This window comes from Temnothorax nylanderi, unplaced genomic scaffold (genome assembly GCF_030848795.1).
Source record: "Temnothorax nylanderi isolate EJ_2023f unplaced genomic scaffold, tnyl_v1.0 TNYL_tig0033_pilon, whole genome shotgun sequence".
Lineage (NCBI taxonomy): Eukaryota > Metazoa > Arthropoda > Insecta > Hymenoptera > Formicidae > Temnothorax > Temnothorax nylanderi.
In genome coordinates this window covers 58,066-83,814 of record NW_027249095.1, presented here as the reverse complement: position 1 = coordinate 83,814, position 25,749 = coordinate 58,066, and the positions used below count along the sequence as shown (strand labels likewise).

The window sequence follows — 25,749 nt, the reverse complement described above, 5'->3', positions numbered from 1 at the left end:
CAATTCATGTTAGAAGAAAACATCGGTTTGCATAACAAAACTTGATTAGTAGGTATACTTTTTTTTTCTATATTTGACATTAACAATGTTATATAAATATGTTTACTAGATACATTAAATGAATTTTAAAATTATTTTAAGTTAGTCTAACAATAAGTTTGTCATAAAATTAGTTGTGTAAAAAATTTTTCTCTTGTTTATAAACTATATAAAAATTAATTAACTTTCAAGAGTTTCTGTTTTCTTTTCACGCGAAACGTTAGAACTCTCTCAAGTCCATTACGAGCATGTATGGAGTCCTATACGGTATTTGTGCTGTCATCTACCGGGTGTATCCTTAAGCAAATACAAGCTAAATAATTTTTCAGTTATTATGTATTTTTTAGAATTTTGTAAAATTGTGACGAAAGCATCCAACTTTTTCCTGTCTTATTTAGTTTAAGTATTAGAAACGTTTGAAGAAAGTAGAAAAAACTTAGAAAAAAAATTTATTACTTTAAAATGTATATAGATCTCTTGGAAAACATTTTATTTGTCAACAATTTTATAAAAATCTATCTTCATCGTTTATAAATTAAACATGAAGTCAAATTATGAACATGAATTTCAGAAACTATTTTATCAACATTGTGCTTACCAACGGTGTATTCTACATATGCGTAATATTATACATAATTTATTATTTAATAATAATTAGATACGAAATTTTTGTCAAAATTTTAATGACAGTGAGACTAATAAAACTGTGCTAAAAATACTCAATATATATGAACATAGTTTTAGGATAGGTTGAGAAAGATATTAAAATCTATGGTCAGTGATCATTCCGTCCGCGTCGGTAAATTAATGAAGATTAAGTTTTAGAATTCCGAGATATCAAAGAGAGAGAGAGAGTCTTGATAAACGCTTTTTAAATTCCTTTCTCAAATAAAAAATTTAAAAAACGTATAAATTTCCAAAGAGAGTTTCTCGAAAATTTTGCTAGTGTTTAACTTCTGTACAGTATTTTCCTGATAAATATATTAATTAATTATTTTCCTAATTAATAATTAAATTATTAATATACGTAACATAAAATTTATATTTTGACATCAACGTTTTAAGATCAATAACAAGTATAACAATATTTTTGCCTAAAAAAAGAGTTGTTATAATAAATTATTTCCTTTATGGTCGTAATCTGACTTTAATATATTCTGTTTTTCGAAATTGAAATTGAACTTAAAATATCAACATTTTCGTTATGCATTTAATTTTGTCAGAAGGAATGCTATTCTATAGGAATTGAAAGCTAGCAGGATTTTCAAGAAACTTCTTCGACAGTCTATCACACGCATTGTATAAGTAATATATTGAATCTCTAAAAGAGAGAGACTATTCAGGAAGAGATAAATTAAAAACGCATTATTCTGCGCGCTTCGGTTTTCGTATTCATCCTAATTTCATTATTTTTTGTCGTTCTGCGTGCACAAAGTATATAAATTATACATAACGATCTCATGAGGGTGAAAGTTTTTTCCTTCTTGTTTTTCTTCCTTTTTTTCATTCTGGATATCCTTCCAAATATTTTTAAGACAAAAATCAAAGGAAATCCGCCAGAGTTCGAGAAGTGGCGCCATCGACGAGCGCACGCATCTCGCCGGGAACTACGAGCGTCTACGAGCCGCGCGGCGGAGGCTGTCACTTGTTGCGTCGCTGTCGGGTCCATCGTCCGTCCCGTTTCGCTCCTGCTCCGGCTCCGGCTCCGGACCCGGCACGCTACCGCGGTCGCCACCCGCGCTTGGTTTTTCCGCGCCGAGATCGGGCTGGGAGTCGCGCCGCTCTGTTTCGAATTGCAACGCGTGCACAGTGCTGCGATTACGCGCGTCGCGAGTGAAGCACGTTTCTCCGTTCTCGCGCGCGACCGTGCAACGGTATCGTTCACCTCTCGTCGACGCCGATCTCAGCGAAAAATTATGGTGAGTGCAACGCAAAGGTTGGATCCTGCGGCAGCGAGAGATCGGATTCGGCCGCGATTCGATTTAACCGCGATCGTGGCGTTCCTCATTGTTTCAAGTTTGAAATTGTGCGACACGTGACACGGTGGTGCGACGACATAAACAAGTTGGATTTAATTTAAACCTGTGAAATAATTGAGTTAATCTATATATTTTTTATACGTGCAATTTTTTGCGTATCGTCTTTCCAAATCTTTCTGCAACAAATTATTTTTTATCCATCGAATTTTCGTACAAATATCTTGATTTTATATATTTTATATTGTAAATATCTTGAATTTATACCTGTTTTACTTTATCTTCGTTGGATCGACAATGCAAGTACAAGAAATACTGACATGAAAACACTCGTGCCAATGCCATTCTTTCGTCATGATTAAGAGAATTATTTTTACCTTAATGTCCTTAAAATCGCAGGCGATTTAGCAATTTAGCTATTCTCGATTTTTAATTCAACAGTCAATGTTTTTTTGAAGGACATTTCGCTTCGGAAAAAATACCTCTTCCACGCAGAAACTTCTCTTATTCATGTATTTAGTACATATAGTTATAGTTGGTGCGAAGAGAGCTTCGTGATTTTTCGCAGTTTCTCCGTAGTCTTATCTGGAAGACACATCTTTGAAGGATAGGAATAATTCCTAGCGATCGGCAGTAAAAGAGCTTCTTCGCGAAGCATCGTACGTGCTGCTCCTTTCAATCACGGACGCGCAACGCGCGCCTGCAAAAAGACGAGAAAAAAAATGCACCGCCCTCGCACTGTAAGCGAGACGCGTTCGCGTCATCGTCGCCGCCTGTCCCGACTTTATCTGTTCCTCGTACTCGCGTATTCTGCCTCTGTCTCGTCCGCTTCGTTCTCCCTTTGTCTCCTCGTCTGCTTCTCGCGCGGGCAAGCTGTATCCGAAGTTGCACGCGCGTCTGCGGCGAGAATCCTGAATTCGCGCCGTACGTTAACACGAGTTTGCCTCGTTGGCCACCGTTACTTACATTCGTGGATTGTTTAATCGATTTTGAAGTCGAGTTCAACTCAGCGAAAATTCGACACGTGGTATCAGTTGTCGCGACGTTTTGACATTGTAACTTAAAAATAATCTTGTAAACATGGTTCGAAGCAAAATTCGTTTTTATTGTATAAAAAATGAAGTTTAAGTTTCCTGAAAGTTTCGATATTTTTAATATAATTGATTAATTTTTTTAAATTAAAATCGGTGATATATTACTATTTTTTGCTATTAGAATCTTCGTAAAAAATAAACGAGAAACAGGAACATACGATTAAAAGATCCTCGGGAAAAAATTCACTTAACTAAAATTATGACGTGTGATTAATAAAGGATAATATTAGACGAGTGAAAATTGCTGCACACGTCGAAAACGGTGTCCCTAAATTCCTGCGCCCATGCTTCACCTTAGGACACCAGTAGTGCAACTATGCTCCTTGATTCTCTCTTTCCTTCTATCCTCTTTACCTTACACTTCTTCTTCTTTATCTCTCTCTTCTCTTTCTCTATGTTTCTGTTTTTCGTTTATTTTATCACAATAATATATCAATATATCACCATGTTTAATTGAAAATAAATCAATTATATTAAATCAATTTGGTAATCTCTGCACATTATTATCTCGTAATATAATGTGCATTATACAAAATTAGTTTATTTTTCTAGAAATGATAGATTTGACACATCGATTCCATTCTCTCGCAAAATCATTCATCATATTCCATTATACGCTTCATTTCTATTGCAAAACTTTTTCCTGCCCTGGAAGATATTCTCTCTAGAATACAGTAAATTTTTCTCCCTTTTTCTTCGCCGATCTCCGTTTTCTTCTTCTTTTGCTAAATCTTCTTCTCCCTTTCTTCGATTCTTCGTGGCTACGTTGGCGTACGCGGGTTCTCTCAGAAACCAGTTTCCAGCTGTCAGCGTCCAGTTTCACTGCGCCGATATGCCGATACATTACTCCCCGCACGCAACGCATATACATTTTTCTTTTGCGTGCGAACGCGTACGTTGCATTCATCTCGTTGCGAGAGGCACGCCGAACTGACCGGCGAACTCACACGAGTCACTCTGAAAGGGAAGACATCGTAAATCTGCAGGAATCCCCGGGGTTTTACCTGATGCGCTTTAATGCGTTATTTTCCGATAGGCTGCTACCTGTTCCCACGGTTTTCCTCTGCAAATGAAACTTACGTGACTTTACACCATTGTCCTTCTCATTCGTTTAGGAGTACCATTATGTGCGATAATATATTCGAAATATTATTCTCTTTACAATCGTAAAACTATTAATTTTTACAGTAGAGCAAAAGTACAATAAATTAATTTTGTGTGGTGTTGTTATAATTTTCCTTCCTTCATTTCACGTTTTTGTGGATTATGTGCATGCGATGTACACTTATTTCTATATTTCTTATACTGCAATTAACGATAAGTCTCGACTAACTATCGGTATTATACAGTGAATTGAGTTCTATTGTCTTCAGCATAAAGCATAGATCCCAGGGTTCTTTGTGCAGCAGATCTCACGTTCACGGGAACTTACCGGTAACGGAGAAGCGATTCCAAGTATGGAAGGATAGGAGCTATAATAGAATCCTCGTAATCTTCCGCGTCGCGAGAATGCCACGAACGTTTGTAAACGATCATTAATCGAGCCAAATGTAGTAAATCGAGGCGCCCGTTGCTCCACGTTCGGAGAAAAGATCGCTGCCCGGCTGCCAGAAATAATTTTCTCCCCCAACGAAAAGCGAAGGGCGCGCGTCTGCACCGAAATAGGCGGATGTGAGACGGACTGACGCTTTATGTTCACGTAGTCATTCATAGGAGCGAGAGAAAGGACACGAGCGCAGGAAGGGACCTCGGGGGAGGAGAGGGACCTATCTGAAATTAAGGCTCGGTTAAACGTTGCCTGTTTTCATTCAAGTTTGAGTTCGACCGTGAACGATATCGTAGTTCGAGTTGCGATCGTAGATTATTCGAAAATTTTGTAAAATTTGTTTATAATTAATTTTGACACTGAATATCGTGCATCTTTAATTTGTAAATAGTCGCATTATATACAAATACCGCTACAGAATGCAAGAAGTTATTTTGTTTTAGAATAAAATTGCATCTTGATAAATACGATTTCAAAATTTAGGAGATTATCGAGAAAATAATCATTTCATTGAAGAATATATTTTTATTTTTCGTATATTTTATTTACATTTAAAGAACGAATCATGCAAGACAAATTTTGTTACATGCGTCTGCGTTCGCGTGTACCAAATTACATTGTTCACAACTAGTTCCGAACTTCTCTATTTTTATGAACTACGTTACGTGCAATAATTTCAAGGAAGAACGTTTAATTTTTTATTTGAAGTAAATTGAAGTGCATGCGTACACACGGCGGTAAAGCATTTGCAAACATTTCGTCGGAAGTAGATATTCCGTGGAGAAACGCATTTCTCACCGTGTCCGACGTTTTTCTGGGCCTCCTGGAATCTTTCTTTCGTGAAAATCTCTGAGGAGGCAGATGGCGGCAGATGGTAGGCTATTGGATCAGGTCAGATCTCGCGGACAAAGAGTATCCGAACCTGCCGCCGTGAGAGGAGAATCCCCACGGTAAAACGCATTCCTTGGCTCCGGGATTGGGCGGCTATAATGTGCACGTACCTGCAACGGGCACTTCGTGTAACGGGGTCTTCACAATTGGCGCTTTGTGGCAGCGAAGTTGCCGTTGCACTCGCCCGTACTCGTTCATCGGCGTGTTAAGTCTTGTTCTTCGCCCTTCCGCATTCACTCTGGGATTCCGAGTTGATTTAAACGCGGCGGCGATGACGTCATTGCCACTCGAGTACCTTAGAGACCTTCGCAATCCGGAGCTGTTTAGGAGTGGTATATAAAGATCTATAGACGGAACGTGCCACGCGTGTCTTTCGAATCTTTAATATCATCAATACGTTCCCTCGTGATAATCTGTACTTGACGTAAAATCGTGTCTATTACGAGTATAATGGTCGGTATTCATATCTCATGTTCAGCGCTAAATATCACCCTTCGGTGATGATATCATCGTATACACCCGATCCTTGTGCAAGACGAATAAAACACTGAATAAGGCGACTATAAACCCGTTAATGTAAACCAGCTCATTTACTAGTTCTTTTTAAGACGAATACACTTTGTCGGAAATTTTTAAATACGCAGCTAACATTTATTTATTATTTTGTTTGTTATGCATATTATAAGAAATATACGACCAAGAATGACATATGCATGATATATTACATTTTGAGGCAATTATATTATTTAATTTTAACAATTTAATCTAATACAATTTAATATGTTTATATTTGTCATTTGTTTCGGAAAATTATTAAATGATAAACTATGTGTTGACATTTTGCCTGTATATTCAACGCAAAATTAGTTTGTATATTATGGCAATACATTATCGATACATCTCCTTTTATTACCATACATTCATCGAAATTATCGAGTTCAGTTGAAACAGTAATTATGTTTCATATTCGGCAATCAGCCTTTGTCGAATTTTCAGTTAATTTTATCATGAACCCGCGTATATTCTAGGATAATGGAGTACACACGAGCTCGAACAGTGCAGTTAAAGTCGAGTCGCAAGGAAAATAATTTCTTGCGACTCACCGCTTTTAATTGCAACCGCTTCTATTCGCGGTGTATATGACGTCAATCGCATGAGAGAGAAACAACTGTGAAACCACTGAAAAATCAATCGGAAATATAATTTGGTACATTTATCGACAATTCGGTACACGTGATTGGTACAGTATTATTTCTCGTTAATCCGTTGCATAACGGTTATGCAATAATTCTCATTACGTTTCTCTGTTACGTAATACTAGTCCCTTGGTCATTAAAAAATGGAAACAGGAAAGACTGAAGATAGTGTTATTGAATTAATTTTATGTAATGTTTATATAATCTTATATATGAATTTTAACAATAACATATCCATTTCTCGATGCAAGAAAGAAGCGTTCTCCAATTCGCAAAAACCATGAAGAAGAATCTCTATTGTTGCAGCACATAACATTCGTTAATGAAATTATCTTCATATTGCGTTTTTCGTAATTTATAAAATATACGGTTAATATAAAAAAATCTCGTAAATAAAATCTCTGAATCCGCAGTGCCAAAAATTGGTATAGGCATCATATACGTACATATGAAAGAAAGAGAGAGGATAAGAAATTGTGTGCACTTTGTCAAACACATGTGCATTATGCAACGATGCTTGTTTCCTGGCGTAATTACGCGTTTTGAATTTATAAATATTAATGAGGCACTCGTCTAGACGGGTTTCCCCGCTCCAAATTGTTGCTTCAAGCGGTGGATCTTCTTTAAAAAAAAAAACGAGAATTGAAAAGTAGGTTGTGTATAACGTGAAAAACTGTTGATTCAGTAATTCCATGATTAGCATGAATCACGAAAAGAATTTAGATGATTATTATTAATATATTTTGATGCGATCATACATTTTACATTTTTTTATCGTAATTATGTACTTATATATATGTAATGCAAAAGTCAGAAGAAAGACTAATTCTTTATTTATAGAGATATTTTATTAATAATTGTTACCACATGTGGTTATTGATTGAATTTTGTATTTTATTGAATCATTAAATAATTTTATAATACATTACGACGTAATCTCTAAGGATAGCAAAAGCGTTCGTTGTTCATCGATTTCATTCGCTTATTGAATTAATCACTATGATTATGGAACGACCACTAATAATGTAATCGCATATTATATTGATTAGGCACGTATCATTGTTTAACGAACAACGCGCGATGCATAATTATGATCTGCTGTGCCATTTTATCTGTCATGTTTTGCTTTACATTTTCATACTTTGCATATTAGTGCGATGAAGCTTATCATGAAATATCTACAATTCTATTTCAGATTGTTCTAAATAGTATAATATTCGTGCAATTAATACTTCAAAGCGTAATATTTAATTTAAAAATTTTGCGTTGTAATATTTTTTATGTGAGTATTGTTATTTCTATTATTTCGCTGTTCGCACACGAATAATAGAATCTTTTACAATGAGATTTTATTATAAAATTTCAAAAAATAAACCACCTTGTTTATCGCTGATTTGTCTACCTTATCGGCTACTCTCGTTTTCGCCTCTTCTAGTGTACCCGTCGTTTATCGACAGTAGGAGTACTTGATGTTTCCTGAGCCTGAAGAACTGTGTCACCGGCACAACCGAATATACCAGGATTGATCTGTAGTCATAAGTTTGGCGAACTTACAAATCCCGCGAGCACAACATACTCACGTTTTATAAACAATAATGCAATAAACATTTGAGGGAAAGGGGGAGTAAGATACAATTTAATTTAAAAATAAAATAGAAAGAATTCGAATAAGAAAAAATACTAAATCTATATACGTGTCTAATATAAATGGAGCAGGATAGCGAAAATAAATTTATTTTTTATTTATATCTCTTAATTAAAAAAAAGATATGTAAAGAAGGATGTACAATGTATGTGTGTGATTTTAGGGATGTCTAATTATAAAAGACATCACTTTAATATCTTTCATTTAGAACTGTGAAAGGAATAGTTCGGAGCTGACTTAGACGTTCTATAGGATCTGTCTTTAAAATTAATTATGATAGTATCTGACTTTTTTTTAGTTTGAATGACAGGATGATGGATCTTAGATAATGGGCCTTAATATTGTAAATAGGACAATGCGGTGCGTGAGTATATTGATTGGAGCAAGTATTTATCAATGTCGATGTTCTGGCCGCGTAGACGATAGCATTATACATAATTCAAATCTCCGTGACCTCGATATTCCGCTATTGAATTTTTTCGTACAGTCGAAGTAACACGCCGGCGTTCTGGTATCGAAACTCGGCTGCATACTCGACGTTTCTTGCGCAAGCAGTCGTTTACCTTGCAACTCGAGTACACTGGTGTACGTTTGATCGATAACTTATGATCGCACGACCAACGTTTTGTTCAGTCGAAAGGAAAAAAAAACCCGATTGGAAAAAATGGGGAAACGGAATAAATATCCTGGAATGGATCTAAGAATCACAGAGAATCGTGGAGATTCGATTCGATACGGGAGAAACAAAAATCGGAGGACGCGAAGGTTGAACAGCGGGAGACTCGACGTACGCTTGATTGAAGCCGGAACAAAAAAGAAATTCATCCTGCGATCGAAGGAGAAGGTCTCAGAAGATCGAGAGACCGTCTTGATCTCGCAGGAAACTTCCAAGTGTCACAAGCCTTTCCTTCGCATTATACGGATTGTGCACGCTATCCCACATGTATTTGCAGAACGCACGTTGTATCGCGACCATTTCTGTTTGCTGTGCGATAAAAAGCGCGATAGACATGAAACGCTTTCATTATATGAACGCGGCAAAATATGCAGCGATCCTTTTTGCAACTTTCAATATTTTTAATTGTTTCCCTGATGCGCGGTCTTAAAATCACGTCGAATAAAAAATAATCTTTCTGGAGCAGACCGAGCAGACGCATTCTTTAAAACTGATTTTTTTCTAGTCTTTGTAGATATAATTTTCAGAAGATGAGAATAACTGCGATTGTGGAGAATAATCGTCCATAAATCAGAAATAAATCATGCTGTTCTATAGAATCATGATAATACGAGCTGGCGATAACTACCTTCGCGGTAATTCTCAGTTCACACGCAAGGTGCTTTAATTAAAATTCCATTTGCTTGTTCAGTTTAATAGGAAGTTTTCACTTGCCCAGGTGCTCCTAGATTATCAGGTGGTATCTGTCTATTCTTGTCTTTCTTACAATTCCGGACATATAACATAATTTAATTTCAACACTGAGCAAGCATTACGTAATAATAAAAAATAATTACACACGTTTAATAAAACATTACGGTAAAAAATTTTTACAAAAATTTTTCAAAGTTTTTATATAAGTTATATAATTTTTTAGAACATTTCTTAAAACAAAAAAGCATTTCCATTAAGAGAAAAATTTAAGTCAGTAATGATTTATTTCCCGTAAACTAATTATTGCACAATATTTACAGGTTATTCTGATAATAATTACATATATGTTAGAATCAAATAATTAACGATTACAATTTATATTTTATTTATTTGCGGTTCGTTCTGTACAAATCAGTAGAGAAATAGATTGTAAAATATTTAATACGTATCCTCTATAAGACAAATAACAAACTTTTTTTTACTAATTGGGATATAATCAGGATTGACAAACAATTTTATCAAAAACTTATAACTACATTCGACTAAAACTCTCTTCCCGCGATCATTGGTTGCGATCAAGAATCGGCACTTTTATCAACGATTGAGAATCACTGCAGTTTCTCACCGATACCGCTGATGTGTCATTGATAAATACATATGTACCTGTAACTTGCGTGTTATCAGCGTTTAACACGCAGCTCGCTCACAATCGAGTCTTCGCTCGCGTGAGAGGAGAGCCCGCGGAGGCTCCGTCTCTCTGCTCTCGCCAGTTTACGCGGCCAGTTCTCTCGTCCATTCTCTCTCTCCTCATTATTCCCTACCCTCGTCTCGCTCTTTCTCGCATTCCTAGTCCCCCCCAGCATTCTCTCTTTCTCGTACTCTACGTACATTATACGAACAACTCGTCGTCAGTCAGTACAGAGACATCGTTGCCGGCGCCTCGTCCGTCTCACTCCCTCCTTCTCTTCTTCTTTCCTCTTTCTTTCTCTCTCTCTTCTTCCCCCGTCCTTTCAACCACCACCCTCCCTTTAATTTCGTTTAGTTTTTCTTTCCTCGTTAACCATGCCGTGTTATCATCTCCTCCAGAACCAGCGCTTGTTTCGGAGTTTTATTTAAACGTTCTTATCCGCGCGCGTCTCCGCTTCGTTTAAAGTCCTTCTTTATCCGTCTTGTGTGCAAAGAAGAAAATGCCGCGAAAAATCGCGCTCCATTTGTTAACGGTGCGACAGTGGCAGTGACAGTGTGCTCGTGTCCGAGGTGTGACAACGATAAGAGTCCCTTCTCTCTACTTTTGTGATAAGGTGTTAATCCATCGCGTACCAGGAATACGCAAACCGGCGTCCTTGGTTTCTTCCGGCGAGTCGTGTGTTTTTCGTTAAATACGCTTGGAAGATCATGAAAACAACTCGGTAGCTCGTTTCTTTTTTTTTCAGCGACGATTGCGTTTGCAAAAGTTGCAACGCCTGCTTTCTGTCGTCGTTCTTTCGCGAAGTCATCTTTTATTCTCGTTCCCTGTTTCACGTTACATCGCCGATTTGATTTTCAAATAAATCCCAAAAGATGCGACGTGCGACACAACATAAATATGTAAATATCGTCACCTTTGCCGTAATCCTTTCGCCGTGACTTCGCTTTCCGCGATGTGTGCGTGAGTAGCTCCTGCAACAAACAGTTGGCTTGCAAGCGGACGAAGAGCTTGTAAGTTTACATTTTGCAACTTGTAAATCATGACTTACACTGTGTGTAAGTCGTGTCTATTTTTATCTCGCTCCTGCTTCGTGCATTCGTACCCAAGCGTGTCAATAACGGTCTCACGAAGGTACTGCTCGGTGGAAATAATCGAGACTGAAAATGAAAGCGTTGACAACATCCCGAGGATTATCGCGTACCCGGTCGAGTAATTAATGCTCAGGCAGAATCGCAGATCGGCGTGACGATATCGTGACGGTGATGATTAAATTTAGGAATGATCGATGTAATCGCGAATGATGCCGTGCACGACGACGCGACGCCGTACACGATCGCGAGCATCGTTCATTATCATATTAGCGAGAATTGAGCAGTGCTCGTTAATCTGTTAAACGTTCACTGACAGCTTTACATCCACCGTGTGCGATCGGAACCAGGGCACTCATGAAATCAATCTGTTTCTTGTTTATTTTGCCGGAGTCGATTTAGTCGTCAAATATAATGTTCGTTACAATGCGAGTATTAACGTTTATGCAGTTTAGCTTCTCCGATATCAGTTACAAATTACAATAGTATCTATTACATAGTTGTGTTAATATTTTCATTTTTATTTTCAAGAAATGCAGATAGCGTTATATGTGAAATCTAATTTTATAAAAGTATAAAATTTTAGATAAGATCCAGCCTTAATAATTGACTGATGCTAATTATGCTATTATGCATTGTTGAACTTTTAAAATAATGATTATATAATTTGACAATCACGAAACCGTTAAGTTAATTGGCTTCCTTATCTTGTTATTGATTAGCTGGACTGAATTGAAATTATTGCAAAGATCGATTCGACTTATCTTAATCTTAGTAATTGCTTCTAGAAATATTGCCGTGACCGTATAATATTTTCGTTGTTGCATATTCATAGTTATAGGATATAATTTATATTCATAGAATATCACGCGACATAGTTGAATTTATCGTCGTAGAAACTTCGAGGTTGTCTGCCTGTTCAAAGGAACCGACGTGCTCTTGATGGTTATCTTCAGGCAACCACTCTTTACGTTACTATGCATTGCATACTCGCGCATTTGCGCTCGTTACATATTATCTGCATGCGAATCGAGACGTGCGATATATCGTTGAACGGGTGAGAAGAAAAGGAAAAAGGGTATGAAATTTCCGCGAACTCTGTGGCGCTGGGAATTATTAAACGCCACATAGAAAACGTACGCTGCAGTCGCTATCGGGATGCATTTAACCACTTAACGAGGAAAGAAGCAAACCGGTTTGTGATGCGCCTTTTTATCGAAAATCGCACATCGCATCGCCGGTATTTATACGCGTTTCCGTTGGGGATTGCTGAACGAACAATTAATACATAATTAGACTCGGATAGACGCCGATACGTAGACCTCGTTTTGTTTGTATAAAACGTGCCGACACATATCTGCGATGAAATCGCGCGCTCGTCTCGCGCTATCAGATAATATCATGCTCCGCACATTCGTTCCTGGAAATACGACTGCAGGATTGTGGTTTTCGTATAAATACAGGTATGAACAATACTCGAGTTGTGAATAGGCTGGCATAGAAAATGTTTGGCACAAAGACTGTCTTTTGTAATTCTAGCCAAAACAGTATGTTTCTCATCGAGGGAAATACATATTGAATGATGACTTTTGATCATTTGAGGTAGTATTATATTTTCTAATTAAGAGAGAGAGAGAGAGATTTCTTTGTATCAAATATATGTGCATGATTTTGCGCATGGTGTGTCAAGAGAATTTATATTTTTTAACGACAGAGAAATACGAGGGGTCAAACACTATCCTTCCTCGAATCTGACAAGTGTCTTTTTCTCTCCTTACGTATATCTGCATGCTATCTCGTCGGGTTAGTGCCATGCATTCCGCCATCGTATGCAAGCTGCGAGTCTCGATTTTTCCGGTCGAGAGACCGGATCGTACTTCAAACACGTGCAAACTAACTTATGACCTTTGCATTATCCATCGTTTTGCCGATTTAATCTGACGCGTGAGAAGGGAATTGCTATTGTATCATACTGTATATCGGCGCGAAACGGAGCATCCAATAACGGAATTGGCTCTTTTAACCTAAAAACACTAATTTTAATGAAACGTAAAATACAATGCAGGAAAAAATCGCAATATAAATTTAAAACTTTTAAACATTTTGGAAAATGAGGCCTTCGATTTATGAAGATAAGATCAATTTTTGTAATATCTATTTCCTAGAGCATACTGCTGGTAAATATATTTTATCCAGAATTGTCTTAGAACAAAAAGAGTCTTAATAAACCAAGTAAGAAAACTTTAAGAATAGAGTTTCTTCTCAAAATTGAAGAGACTAATTTCTGTTTCTTCTCATTGCGTTTGTTTGACATATTTCCGTGCAGAGTTTTCGATATCTAGGATAAATCAGATATATCGGAAAATTGTCCCATCGGATTTGTCTGCACATACGAAAAGAATTGATATACGTCTAACATATGTTAGAATCAATATTCGGGGACGATCACACTGTTATAAGTATGAGAAATGTATCTTTGAATACGCACACATGGGTATATCGAGTTCGCACTCCAAAGGGCCACTTCCGAATCGTCCACTTGGGATGCTATCTAATGACGATAATTAGATAATGAGTACCGCGATAATTAAGCGAGAGTGGCGGTACGCTGGCCGAACAAAGCGCGTTTGTCAATTACCGGCTTTGTTCTTCAGTTCCGTTTATTTCTGTGTCCCGACCGACTTGTCACGTCTCGCCAGCTCGCCGTTCAAGTTCTTTGGCTGATGATCGTGAAACGCGGATAAAGGATGATGGCGTTTCCGCGTTATTACCGCGTTATTCTCGCATACACTACTTGCCGCCGTTATCTGCTAATCTACCGTCTTCAGCCTTTTTGCATTTATCGTACAGTCATTACACCGCGAAGCTAGTTACGTCGGCAGATATAAATTAACCCGGCAATAGGTATAATAGCGGACGTTCCGGAGTTCCTTGAACTTTTTTCCTAAACATTTTCATTTGTTCTTGTTTTAATTACGATGCAGTACAGGCCTTTAGTAAAATGAAATGAAAATATAAAAACCGAATTAACAAACATTTTGTAGAAAATATCGTGAGTCAAGTTCGTAAATATTTATTCGAAACGAGTTTAAGTTATCGTAATACCGTTGTTTCATTATTAACGCATGTTGTAACGTATTTCAAGCGTGCATTGTATCGTTATTATGTAACGCTATGTTATTATGTTAACGTTATTATGTTTCGCTCGCTTCTTGTTTTTATCGTAAAAAGCACATATATATAGTATGTTGCTATTTTTGTTAAATGAAATGTCGTGTACTTGGTCTAGGTAAAAAGAACCTTGTCATCACGTGAACGTATTCTTGCAATTGCGACATAATTGTGCATACGCCGCGTCACGCTAGCAAGTTATTTACGTAATCGGCGGCGATAGCAAGCAGATATTTTGCGAAACGATCATACCGTAAGTTAACACCGGTGTATTGGTTTCACCTGTGAATATTACGTTTCTTTCGCTTTCGTCTCGCTCTTTCGCCGTGTCACCACGCATCGCGTTCGCGAGTAACGAATAATACTCGAATCCTGGCCAGTCGATTGTAAACGCCTTCCGGGAAACGTCGGTGCGACGCGCCGTTGTGCGGCTTAACAATGTTAAGTTTTATTTGCGCGCAGCCTCGGACCGGAACGTGCCGATGAACGATGCACTCACTCGGAGTGTCACGCGTTGCATCGGAATTAGATGCACTTGAAGGTGCGCCATGATAATCATTAACTCGCTTTTTCTTTGGCCTTTCGTCCTTTTTCATTTTCTCTTCTCCTCCGGGCGCGAAGATTTCAAGCATGGAAAGCGTAAGAGCGAATTATTGGAACAGAACGAATACTAAGGGGATTGTTTCGTTAATTCCGTAACCGTTGTGAGCTACTAGATCTCTGGGTCAATACGTGAGAGTTTACGTACATGTAATAGACATTCAATAGTCGCACGAGAAGGTAATCGCGTTCGTCAGTTGTTTGTGGATTTATGCAATATTAAACGTATTGATGCCAGATTAATGACGAGCGTCTCCCTTCTTCTGGCAAACGGGAGTGTAACGTGGCAAAAAGTAGTTCATTTTGGATATTGCCGTTAGTTTCTGGGTTAACGCGCCATTAAATGAATATCACGTGGCACATTGCAGACTGCGCAATCGGCTGGAGTTATTACAATCGCAGAATTAGGCAAAGGGATTCAGTACGTGCCTCTCTCGTCGATCTTTTACTTTTCCCCTCTTGCGCGATGAAAGTATTCCGTCACTTAATTCTTTTCTGAGCGAAATGGATCTTTTTGTATCTTTTCTTTCGTATTCATATATATGTTTATCTTTCTTAGATGTACGAGAAGTTTTACTTCAGTTTTTTCCATTCATCTCTGTCGTTACCTTTTAATAAGTAATTCGTCTTTCTTTTGCTAACATCTTTTCTTACTTCTAGTTTAATAATATGTTATATTTACAAGATAACTTGCTCTGATATGTACACCCAAATTAATAATGTCTTCGGAAAGCTTCTGCCCTACGACCGTGAAGAAACGTATTTCCACTTCTCTCCCTTTCGACGTGTGTATCCTTGACACTTACGTCACGATCCGGAGAGGGGAAATACGGGCGGAAGTGAGCACAACGGTATCATGGGGAAAAAGGGATTCGAAGTTGTGCGCGGTTGTGTATTCTCGTTTTAGACGCTTTGTAAGTTCCCGAACGAATTCGTTACGGTCGTTGCACTTTGCGACTCTACGCCGCGGCCGCCACGATATCCTTCGAGAGACAGAGAAAGAGAGAGACGTTGACCGCGCGGACGAAGGCTACGGACCGAGGAGATTTTCCGCTTCGATGTTTAGAATATACGCGTATTTAGACTACACCGACTACACTCAGTTCGTTGGTGCACTCGCACGAATCTGGGAGCACTGGCACGTGCTCGTGAGTGTATACACGAGCGGCTGGTGCGCACATGGTCGCGTACATGCACCACGTACTTGACCGGGTCAAACATCGACGCGGCAGCCCGCAGCCACGATGGACTAATGGGAAAATTTCGAACGACCACGCAGACACTTATCTAGTTATCTCGAGTCCCCCTCGTGCCCTCTCGACGCCTGTATCTCTGTATACATCGGAGCGTCTGGAATTGTTCATCGAATATAAAAGATAATGGCATTAAACGAGGCGTCCCACTTGTATTCGATATCTTTTAATGGCAGATTCTTTGTTTTAAATTTGACCTTTTTGTAACGAAAACGTCACGGTGATTATTATTTGTTGTATAGTTATGTAATGATATGTGCGATATGTGTAAGAACTTTTTAGACCGAGATGATAAATTACCGTAGATAGCTAATATGTTTTAAATAAAAAAGAACCGATTGTGAGAGCTTATCTCGATACTTATTCGATACTTTTCCCATATATTTTACTTTGATTTTATAAAGATAAAAGGTTTCTTTTATCTCAATCTTATGTTCATGAATTTTTAGCATTTTTTATCTTACTTTTTATTCATACTTTTAAATTTGTTTTTATTATTTTGCAAAATATATCTTTTGGACGTGTCGAGAAGATCACAATGAAATTCTTTCAGGCGTCCTTAAAAGAAGAACGGCGCTCAATAAACCAGCATGGAGCCGAAGGAAGGAGTCTTCGGTAGCAATATCTCGAAAACGGATGTGCGGCCTAATCGAGACTCATTTAAGGGTGACGTGGAAGAAGCGAATGCAGGAAACGTGCGAGTTCTGTCTGTCGATAAAGTTACTGTTGAAAAAATCGTCCTCGAATCGTCGAACGGATCGCGAGAAGTATTGCTGACGAAGAACGAGACTTCGAGGAAACTGTCTCTGAGTTCGGAAACGACGTCGAATGTTGTCAAATGTGTGAAAGACGAGCGGCAGAAATCGGCGAGTAACGATAGATTTCGAGTCTCGATACAGGAAGACGCGTTCACGTCAAAGTCAAAAGATACTGGTTTTAAGACCGTCCAATCGAAACTTCCTATTCCGAAGAGCCGGAAGAGCAACGGTATTTCAAGTGTTTCAAGCGAAGAGACTAGGATCAAGCCGATTAAGTTTGCTAAAAGTCCATCGATCAATAGCATCGTGATCGAAGGCTTGAATTCGACGAATGCAATTGTCAAGAAGAATACGGTGCCACCGAAGGTCCCGGAGAGATCTGCAACTAAAAATGAGCACGATTCATCTTTGATAGCGACTTCGGTCTCTTTCACGAAAGCAGAATCTTCAGAAGATTTATCGTCGAAAAGGGAAAAAGTTGTTGACAAGGTAGTGGCTGAGGTTAAGCAAGAGCAAACTGAACAAGAACTTTTCGAGACGAAAGACGTTGCGGATGATAAAAAAGGTGACGGCGATATAAGCTCCGCCGAAATCGATAAACACAATGAGACGTTTGAGGCGACGAACGTGAACTGCAAACGTGAATCAGACGAGATTAAGAAGCAGGACGACGTTGATAGTCGCGGAGTTGACAGAGACGTGCGGGATCGCTTGGAGAAGAGTCAGGCGACTATCGACGATCTTCAAAAGAATCTGAGCACCAAGATTCACGCCAGCACCGCGCAAAGCTACAAAGAGAAACTGTTGGGTCTTCAGGCGAATTATGCTCTGAAGCCGCCGGTTATTGCGGATTCGAACTGCGGCGAGAGATTAAGTCCCGGATTCGACAAGGATTTTCTCGAGAGGCACAATCTGGATAAACGGCTGAAGATCGAGGAGAAGAGGCTGCTGGAAACCGATCTCGATTACACGTCCGACAACGACAGAGCCAGCGAGACCGACGAACGGTCGTCGAGTAAGGTCGACGTCAAACGAAAATACAGCGAGAAAGTGACGGAGGTGGAGAAAAGGTGGTCCGGGGAATATCTGGATAATCGCTTGCAACGGAATTCCTCGGAATCTTCGAAGTCGTCTTACGTCGAGGAGTTCGGCAGCGTGTCTTCGCGCGAGAGTATCGTCGAGTATCGCGACGCCCGGTTGCTTTTTGGCCGGAAGCATCCGGAAGCGAAGTTCACAGAGAGGCGAACATCGATCGACGAGTCGAAGAGACGAACTTCGGAGGAGATCCTTGAGAACAGTACCGTGAGCACTGTCGACTCCGATTCGTGTCTGGAGGATAGAATCAAGGCAGTCGATGAGGACATCGCCCAGGTGGCGAATCGAGAAGACGAAATACAGACGGATGATAATGACGATATCGATGAATCTGATCGAGCTTACGGCGACGAGGAAGATAAGGATTGCGTTCGAAATAAACAAGTAGAGAGAGATACAAAAAAAATTGTCACAACAACGGCGATAGTTCACGAAGATCTAAGCCTAAGAGAAGAAAATATTAAAAGTGACGCAATTAACGTTACTAGCGATTCAAATTCGAACGAAGTAAAGAATAATTGTAAAAAGGATATCGAGGAAGCAAAAAACGAGATACTTCTTGCCGATAGGAAGAATCTTTTAACTGAAAAGAAAAACGACAAAATTTCCAATTCTTTTACAGTTAATTCGAAAGAATCCATTGATCCGACCTTCGTTCGGAATCATAGCGGCAAAGACGGTTACGCAAATCTTATAAAGGAATTCACGATGGAGGCGGGATCGTCTAAGGTGAAGAAGGAAGAAAAGCAGAAGAAGAAGCTCGGCTTTCGGCGTCTATTACCGGCTATTTTCTCCCCGAAGGATTCTCGAAAGGATTACAAGAAGAAGGAGCAGAAGGAGCGAAGGAGGTACGAAGAGCGACATTTTACTCGTTATCAGCAAAATGGAAATTACACGAGGTCGCCGGACACGATGAACCTGAACGAGGACATCAAGAGAAATGTCAAACTGGACAACAGTCTGAACGGTTCCATCATCGAGGAGAGATTGGACGAGATCAAGCGCGAATTGTTTCCCGAGCAGGGGCCAATTACCAGTACACCCGATCACTTCCTTCAAACGGACGACACGCGACTTCTTCGCGAGAGAACTAGAGGTCAAAGGACGTACACCGCTGACTCCAGTCTCAGCTCGATCGCGCCGGACGAGAAATGGTTGGAGCGAAGCGGACAGTTCGGTATCTCGCCCGATATCGAGCAGAATACCGCTCGATACCGGAAGTACGAGCAGAAGCAGAGACGCGAGGAGCAGGACATCCGGCGGTACGGCCATCTGGAGCGCAAGCACAGTCTGCAAGAGCCGAGTCACGGCGCGCGTACTTACATTTTCCAGAGAAATCACGGTGCCTCCGGTCGAATCTCGGCGCCGCCCGGAGAACGGTATTTACGGTCACGAGTTATTCATCCCGTCGACAGGCCGCTACCTGAAATCCCGCAGTCGCGAATCGAGCTGTCGAACTACGAAAATTACCAAGACGGCGTTGATCAGCTGTGCGACAATCTCAGTGGGTTTGACGTTGCTGACAACGTGGATTACCGTAGTCAGTCCGGATTTTACCAGAATGACAGGAGCCTCGAGGTAGGTCTGATCCACAGTCCGCCGCAGTCGGTCGCTGCGCAAGTTAAAATCACTCGACAACCGATCGTGAATCAAAATCAGAGAGCGCCATTGATTGGGAGAACCACGAAATATCCGTCGTCCGGTTCCAGCCAAAAGTCCGGCGATTATGCCGACTCGAGTTGTACACCTAACTCGAGTCAGAAGAGCGAGTTCTCGCCCACTAGCTCGAAGAGCGGCGAGTACTATTTGAACTCGCCTCGTAGCAGCGCTCGAACTTCGCCTGCCGACCGGCCGCTCTTCGAAGATGCGCGTGAAGGGATTTACGAGAACCAAGGTCAAACCACGACTTCCCAGTCTTCCGATAACTACATCGAGGAACACGTCTACGATGAAACTCCGTCGTCACCGTGTCGCGAGGAACATTTTACGAGCACGGAAGCATCGGAATGTATAGCGGAGAATTCGCCGGAGAAGACAGACGATTTGGTCTTCGAACAAAAATGTTTATCGAATCAACGATCGCCCTCGAAGAACTGTTCTTTCCAGTATTGCGATGATAATGAAAATGCGCGAACGGAGTCGAAACGAGAAGTCGAAAAATCGCGTGAAGATTGTTTAAAGAGTTACGAGAACGCTGACACAAATTTGAAGAATGACTCATTAGCGTGCAATCAAGCTGAGAGATTATCCATTCAGAGCGTATCACCATCGAAACCTGGGTCGACAATAGCGATGTCCCCGTCGATGGGATCTCGAGCTCGGAGATCACAGCCCGACGATCAAATCTTGATAGCTTCGCCCAAGCGAGAAGTCATCTGCCAGTCACGAGTTTCTCGGCCATTGAACGAGGCCAGGCTCTGTGACGCGGAATCGCCCGTTCCTATAGCGGATTCGCGCGATGGTATCTCTGGCATTGTTCCAATTGAAGCGCGAAATCAGTACGGCGGCCAGAATCCTTCCCCCACGGGAAGATCTATGAGACAAATGAGTACATTGTCCTCCTTCTCGAAGGGTATCTCGCGTCCCGAGCCGATTTACGGACATCGCGGACAGCCGAGTCCATCTCGCAGTAACGCGGTAACTTTGGAGATGAGAGAAGGCGGACGCGAGAACGACCAATTGCCGCCACCCGATCCGTACGGTTCGACCAAGCCGTGCCGCGACATCGACGAGAGAATAGCTCGGGTTCAAGGTCGGAATTCGACATCGCAAAGTCCACAGTCGTGCGTCTCGGAGACCAAACAAATAATGCTTAACGAGCCGGCGAGAAGAGTAGCACGGTCCCCGATACGCGAACCGGCTCGAGATATTTGTCAACAACGGCGACTCGATGCCGCTCAGCAACATCGAACCCCGTTCACGGCGACCGCGTCGTCGTTGGAGGCTCCTCAGTCGTCGCCGACTGCGAGTCAGGACAAGATGTACTTAAGCGCGAGTTCGCTTCAGCGCGAGCCGATTTACGAGCAACGCCAACGGCAGTATCCACCGCAGCAGCCACCGCGACAAGTTCAAGAGTTGTACGTTCAACGAGTTGCCGACACGACGTGCGGTCAGCAAAGTCATCCGACTTGCGGACTATTATCGCCCTCGAAGCAAGAGACCAGGCAGCATTTGGAGGCATTTTATTGGCAGCAAAAGGCGCTGGAGGCGCATCGGAAGTCGGCCATCCCGTCGGCGAGCCCCGGTCCGAGGCAAATCGCGCCGAAGATCGATTTGCCAGAAATGAGAGAGGCGGTGTATTGGCAGCAGTTGAAGAGATTGGACGAGGAGCAGCAACGGCGGATCTACGAGCAGAATATGATGGAGGACGGGCTGTGCGAAACGTATCACAAGACGAGAACTGGAAGCCCTGTGATGCCGACCGCGTCACCGAATCAAGCATTTAATTCCAACATGACGGCGCTCGGCCCTGTTATTCGCGGGGACGGATCTTACTGGAGTAACGTGCAGCAACGTCTCAAGATGAGTCCGACCGGAAAACCGCCGTTAATGCAAGCTCAAAAGGGCCAGAATCAACCGGTACTGATAGTTAGGCCGCAGCAGGCGCTGCGGGATCGTCAGGAGATGTCGATAAAGTCTATAAACCGGCGTGATCCCGCGGTATATGACGCGCAGAGATCGAAGAGCGCTTCCCCGCATTTCCACAGAGGCGACATCGAGCGCACCAGTCTTCACGTGACGTGCAGAAAACCTGTCGCGGATAGAAGAACCGGCACGGCATCTCCGGCGAGGAAACCGGAAGTCGGCGGGGTTTACGAGGAAGACGGCAACGACAGCGAGGGCAGACCTCGACCACATCCTATATTTAAGAGAGGAAGCCTGATAGGAGGAGACTCGATAGACCAGTACGGAGGTACTGGTCCCAAGAGAGTCAGTTTCTCTAATCAACCGAACGCCGGGCCGGATTTAGCGGCTGGCAACTGGCCGACCAAACGTGGAACGGCACCCGAGCCGCCCACCAGGCGACACAGAAGCGAGGACAGCGCCTCGGACACCGACTCGGTGTTTTTGCATCAAGATCGACACGACGGAACTCAGGACGCTTCGTACGTCACCCGCAACGCGGGCCCGTCTTCGAAGTGTCGCTCGGACGGCAGCTGCTCGGAGCAGGAGTACGACGCTAACAAACCCCTGCCTCCTCTGCCTAAGGACTCCTTGATAATCACCCGCCGTGGAAACAGTGCCAGGAATTACGTCTGCAACGACGCCCGATGGAACAACGAGGAGCAACGCGGCTGCCGGCGAAAGCGGGGTGGTGAGTCTTGATTTATTTTATTTTTACTAAAAATGCTAGATCAATCTACGTTGGACACGCTAAAATTTATTACGAACGATATTTTAGAAAAGAATTGTTAACATTTTATGCGAATCGCTTTTCTCTCGTGAGACATAAATAATGTTAAAATTTAAAAAAAAATCTAGAACAAAAGTCGCAGTAACTCGTATTGTGAGAACTCAGTCGCGAAGTCGTCGAGATGAGAGAAAGATCGTTTTGCATTTATCGTGCTGCTGAATCGGCGGGAAGTCGCGAGAATAAGCGCTCGCGGATGCTTTTTCATCAAATAATCCCGGGCGAGGGTGCGCTTCGCAGCTCGTAATTCGGTAGACGATATGCACGAACCGCACGACACGACTGCGTATGACCGTGCATTCGAATGAGCCTCTTAAGACGCGGAGACGTGTGCATCGCGTTGGGGCACGTTCGCGTTAACGAGGGGGAGCGAGAGAAACGTTGTTCCCCTCACTATACTTCTTCGAATCCGCAGACAGTGGGGCACTAAGACGTGCGGGTCTTACGTGGATTTGCCGTTTTCCGTGGGACCACTGCGGAATCTCTCTTTCGCATATATGTAGATGTACAAGATACCGAATTTTGGTCTCGCGATTACCTAAATTCCTTCTTCCGCTTGCTTATTCGCCTATTTAGCCAATCTCTCGCTAAGTCGTTTGAAGCTGTAAAAGCAGCGCGCGGTAAACCAAAGATGACATTATCGGCTGGCTGAATTTTAAGATTAACCGCGACTTGCTTTGTCACTTGAAAAGAGGGAGTTCACGAACCTTCGTGACTACGCAAATGCGCTTTTGGTCTCTAACACTTCCTTTATTCGATGAAGTTACAAAGTCGCCCTTCAAAGGCCGCATTTTAATGTATCCTAGTGCTATTACCTTCTAGTTCCTTCTCGTTTCTCGTTTAAAAGCTTATTTACAAAACAATATATTAAATTGATGCTGTTCAAAGAATTTATTGCGTATTGTAATTGTTCTGATCTTCAATTAAATTTTTCAAAGAGCGCAATTGGATATATATTATAATAAATATAAATATATATATATATCCGTATTTATTTCTTAAAAAATTGTTTGATTCTATTAAAAAGCAATCTAGCTTACTGTCTTGGGGCTAAAACTAAGCGAAGTATAAAAATAAGCAGGCTAATATATATAAAGATATAAAGACAAAAAGCAATTTAAAAATACAAAAAAGCAGAAGTCATTATTCTGTTGTTACTAGATCGATATATTCTTTTGATATATAGTTTACAGTCCCCTTTTAATTTTCATTTGGAAAGAGATGGTGCACGTTAATGTTTGACGCATTTTCAAACATTTAATAGAATATAAGAGCCATATTATCTCAGATTATTAAGTAGGTAGAATAACGGCCCTCCGGGCCGTAAAGATCTTTCCGCACGGCGAACAGAGTAATTAATCGCTCGTTTAGACTGCGGTAAATAAGGTCACTGACATTGCATCCCGGTAAACTGTTCGACCGATGCGTAAGACGTCGCTTCATCAACCAATGCACTTTTGTACTCCCACGCTCTTCCGGTCGTGCGATGCATCGAATCGCCTACACGGAAGAGAGCTTCGCGCAAAGCACGTTGTTGATAATAATGTTGCGTTACACGAGATGTCTAACGTTACAATTAACGTTGAAATAAATTACAAGTTTATACGCGTTGTGCGCAAAGCAGCCATTTTTTAAATTGTAGTTTTCACAGTACTAATTTCTTCGTGTGATTGAGTTGCTCGTATCTATTTAAAACTTAATAAATACAAAATGTAATGTAGGTACTACATGTACGGCTAACCTTTTTGTGCTATCTTAATCGGTTAATTGAATAACCTGTCTGTGAAAAATTGTCTGATAAATTTTAAAATAGCTATTGTTGTCTCTAGAGTACCTTTTACTTTGTAAATGAGGGCACCGAGGAAGAAAAATAGCTGCGTAAGAAAACAAAACGTTGCAAGGTATGAGGCTCAGTCTCTATTTGTTTCAACTCCGACCTCATCTTCACGGTCATTCATGTAAAATCCACGACGTTGCCTTGCTGCATTGCATTAGAATTTTATAGCTCCGAGAGTACACTTACAGAAAGTGTGCGCGGCTCCGGATATGTCACAGAAAGTCTTGTTGCCCGACAAAGATGTCCTCTTTGATTCTCGGCAGAGTTTACGAGCTGAATTGCATCGCATTTAGGAGTTACTGACTAAACTAGCTTGGCTGTTGAAAATACGTAATATATAATAATAATGCAACGTAGAATAAAATAATAAGTTTCACTTGCATTTGAATATTCACATCTTAAATTGATGTATACGCGATACATCAAAAGTATAAGCAAGATAAGTTATTATTACATTTTATTATTTTTTTCCCGCTTATTTTTTTGAGCTATCATAGCTTATTACTTTTATGCAAAGTATACACGGAAAAAATAATGTATTAACAACATTAGTCTAATTGGAAATAATCTTGTTAACTCAATATGTGTGTCATGCTTTTATTTTAACAAAACAAGTATATTTGCTTCATTAATACTATTATCGAATTAACAAGATTATTTTCAATTAGAGATATAATGCTGTTAATAAATTCTTTTTTATGTAGGTACTATACTGAATATTTGTATCGTGTCACGTACACACATTTTTACGATTGTGCTACTTTAGATTGGCGGGAGTGAATATAAAATCTCTGTATTGATATATAAGACTGCTAACTGTATTTCATATAGGTTGAGCGAGTTCAATGCTCTTTTCGTCACCATCAAATGATAGGCAAAGATCGAGAATGATGATCGAGTTCTTTTAACGTTTCTTTTCGGTCAAAGGAGCGCGCGTGAGATTTTCTCTTTCTCTTTATTCTCAGTCCGCATCGACGTCGGTTTCACTGGGTCTCCTCTCCGAGACGAAGCGGTGAAAAATCGGGGATCAAAAGACGACGGGCGAGGACATTATCCTTCCTTTAATGCCACTTGAACGCCGAACTGGCACAC

At 40.8% G+C, this 25,749-nt stretch overlaps 1 protein-coding gene across 5 annotated transcripts; it reads left to right on the top strand.

Moving 5' to 3' along the window:
- Positions 1-1,703: 1,703 nt before the first annotated feature.
- LOC139770781 (uncharacterized) lies at positions 1,704-22,750 on the top strand. 5 transcript variants are annotated; one of them, XM_071702963.1, is made up of 2 exons: positions 1,704-1,958; positions 17,110-22,750. In XM_071702963.1, the coding sequence occupies exon 2, from the start codon at positions 17,147-17,149 to the stop codon at positions 22,733-22,735; it is 5,589 nt and encodes a 1,862-aa protein (XP_071559064.1). In that variant the 5' UTR covers positions 1,704-1,958; positions 17,110-17,146; the 3' UTR covers positions 22,736-22,750. The 5 variants fall into 5 exon arrangements, with proteins under 5 accessions (XP_071559064.1, XP_071559066.1, XP_071559065.1 ...); XM_071702965.1 differs by lacking the exon at positions 1,704-1,958 and adding an exon at positions 10,482-11,013; XM_071702964.1 differs by lacking the exon at positions 1,704-1,958 and adding an exon at positions 10,482-11,057.
- The last annotated feature ends 2,999 nt before the right edge of the window (positions 22,751-25,749 follow it).